Source organism: Cyprinodon variegatus, unplaced genomic scaffold (genome assembly GCF_000732505.1).
Source record: "Cyprinodon variegatus isolate N-32 unplaced genomic scaffold, C_variegatus-1.0 Scaffold306, whole genome shotgun sequence".
Classification (NCBI taxonomy): Eukaryota; Metazoa; Chordata; class Actinopteri; order Cyprinodontiformes; family Cyprinodontidae; genus Cyprinodon; species Cyprinodon variegatus.
Window position 1 is genome coordinate 797,426 of NW_015150759.1, and position 2,229 is coordinate 799,654.

Genomic DNA, 2,229 nt, shown 5'->3' on the forward strand with positions numbered 1-2,229 from the left:
GGAGCAACCTCCTTTCCTCAGTTAGAGCATTGAAGATGGGTCAATGCTAGGTCTTCCAACATGACAGGGATCGGAAGCACACAGCCCGGATAACCAAGAAGCATATCAAGGTTCTGACGTGGCCTACTCTGTCTCCAGACCTAAACCCAATAGAGAATCTTTGGAAGGAACTGAAACTCAGTGTTTCTCAGCGATAGCCCAGAAACCTGACTGATAGAGAGAAGATCTGTGTGGAGGAGTGGGCCAAAATCCCTCAGGCAATGTGTGCAAACCTGGTGAAAAACTACAGGAAATGTTTGACCTCTGGAATTGCAAACAAAGGCTACTGTACCAAATTTTAACTATGATTTTCTCAGGTGGTCAAATATCTGCAGCTGTATCATACAAATAAATAGTTAAAACAAATCATATCTGGATTTTTTATTTTTTTTTTAGATTATGTCTTTTACGGTGGAAATACACCTACGATGACCATTTCAGACCCTTCCATGATTTCTAAGTAGGAGAACATGCTAAAGAGCAGGGTGTTAAAATACTTATCTTCCTCACTGTATAACAATACTAATAATTGTTGGATGTTTTTCATGTATATTTCCTGTTTCTCTTCCAGGTAAGAGCTGCGGTTCCAAACTAACAGGCACAAGAGGCACCTTCTCTACTCCAAACTATCCAAACTACTATCCTCCTAAAATCGATTGTGCTTGGGAAATCGAAGTGAGTTTTCCACATGGACACATTCTCCACTGATTTATTGTGCTCCTATGTAGGCATGCTTCAATGTCTGTAAGATTTTGTCTCACAATCCTTCTTGTTTCAGGTCCCTAAGGATAAGGCAGTGAAAGTAACATTCAAAAAGTTGCTCTTGGCAGAGCCTGGCCAGGAGGATGGCAAAAATTGTGACAAAGATTACGTCATGATCGATGATGGAAAGAGGTAAGTTCACAAGATTAGTCCGGGATTTTAAACTGGGATGAAAATTTATGGGGGTTTTTTTGTCACTTCTCTGAAAATATTTTTTTCAGACTGTGTGGAGAGAACCTCAAAGGGACACTGGTAGAAACCAGCAAAACCAACAAAATAAAGGTGTCTTTTCATTCTGATTACTCCTACGTGGACCGAGGCTTTTCAGCAGAATATGAGGCCATTGACATCAAAGGTCGTAAGTGGCAGAGCTATGTTTACATTTAATGTTTTTTTTCCAGAGCGTCCTTCTGTTTTTCATGCATTCTGCATCATCCACAGCTTGCCCAAATAAGTTCCTTTGCAAAAATCAGTGGTGCATCGATAGTAACCTAACATGTGACGGCTGGAATGACTGCGGAGACAATAGTGACGAGGAAAAATGCAGTATGTTATTTGCTCATTACTTGTTTTAGCTCTGGTTTTATTACCAAGGCAGTTTAATGGTAAAAATTTTTCAACCTCTTCCTCTCAAGAATGCAGCTCCGACAAGATAACCTGTAAAAATGGGCTCTGTAAGCCCATGTTCTGGAAATGTGATGGTGTAAATGACTGTGGAGACAACACAGATGAATTGAACTGTGGTAAGCACTCTTTATTTTTTATAATTGTTGTGGCACAGTTATGGGCCAGTTTGTCAGATGTCCTGTTGTTTTTCCAGGCTTATGTGAAAGAGGAGAATTTGCCTGCAAGAACCAAGAATGTATCTCAGAGAATAAGGTCTGTGATGAGAGAGACGACTGTGGAGACAGTTCAGATGAGCTCAACTGTAAAGGAAGTAAGAGTAGAGGATATTTTTCTTCTTTTTATTACTTAGAGTTGGTGTTGCCCATATATTCCGATGCAGGTCCAGCAGATTTCATAACAGCTTCCCATCTCTGCCATCAGACTGTTGAATGTTATGTAAAATGGGTTATATTATTTATATATAAAAAAATAAATACTAGAACTGTAAATATACAGTCCTATGTTTATATTACTATTTTCTTTATGTATTTATTACTGTTTTCAAGGCTGCACTTTAAAATATGAAATTGTCTAGAGCTGATCTAAACTAAATTTCTTTTTGTTTACACTTGTGTATACAAAATGACAAAATAAATTTAAGTCTAATTTTACTGAAAGTAGACATAACAAATTAAGAATTGGTCTGTACAAGATCACTTCCAATTAGACATTACATGTCCCTTTAATGCCATGGACTGTAAAATAACTGATTAACACCATGTCATGAATCACTGTTTGTGTGGAGGACCCAGACGCAGAGAC

General features: G+C 38.2%; 1 protein-coding gene across 1 annotated transcript in view; it reads left to right on the top strand.

The window, feature by feature from the left end:
* LOC107090648 (suppressor of tumorigenicity 14 protein homolog) overlaps positions 1-2,229 on the top strand; it is a 26,265-nt gene that overhangs the window by 16,631 nt on the left and 7,405 nt on the right. Inside the window, exons 10-15 of the mRNA XM_015384163.1 lie at positions 611-714; positions 818-933; positions 1,023-1,159; positions 1,243-1,347; positions 1,437-1,544; positions 1,622-1,738. Of these exons, the coding sequence (XP_015239649.1) occupies positions 611-714; positions 818-933; positions 1,023-1,159; positions 1,243-1,347; positions 1,437-1,544; positions 1,622-1,738 (687 nt within the window). The remainder of the gene's footprint in view (positions 1-610; positions 715-817; positions 934-1,022; positions 1,160-1,242; positions 1,348-1,436; positions 1,545-1,621; positions 1,739-2,229) is intronic.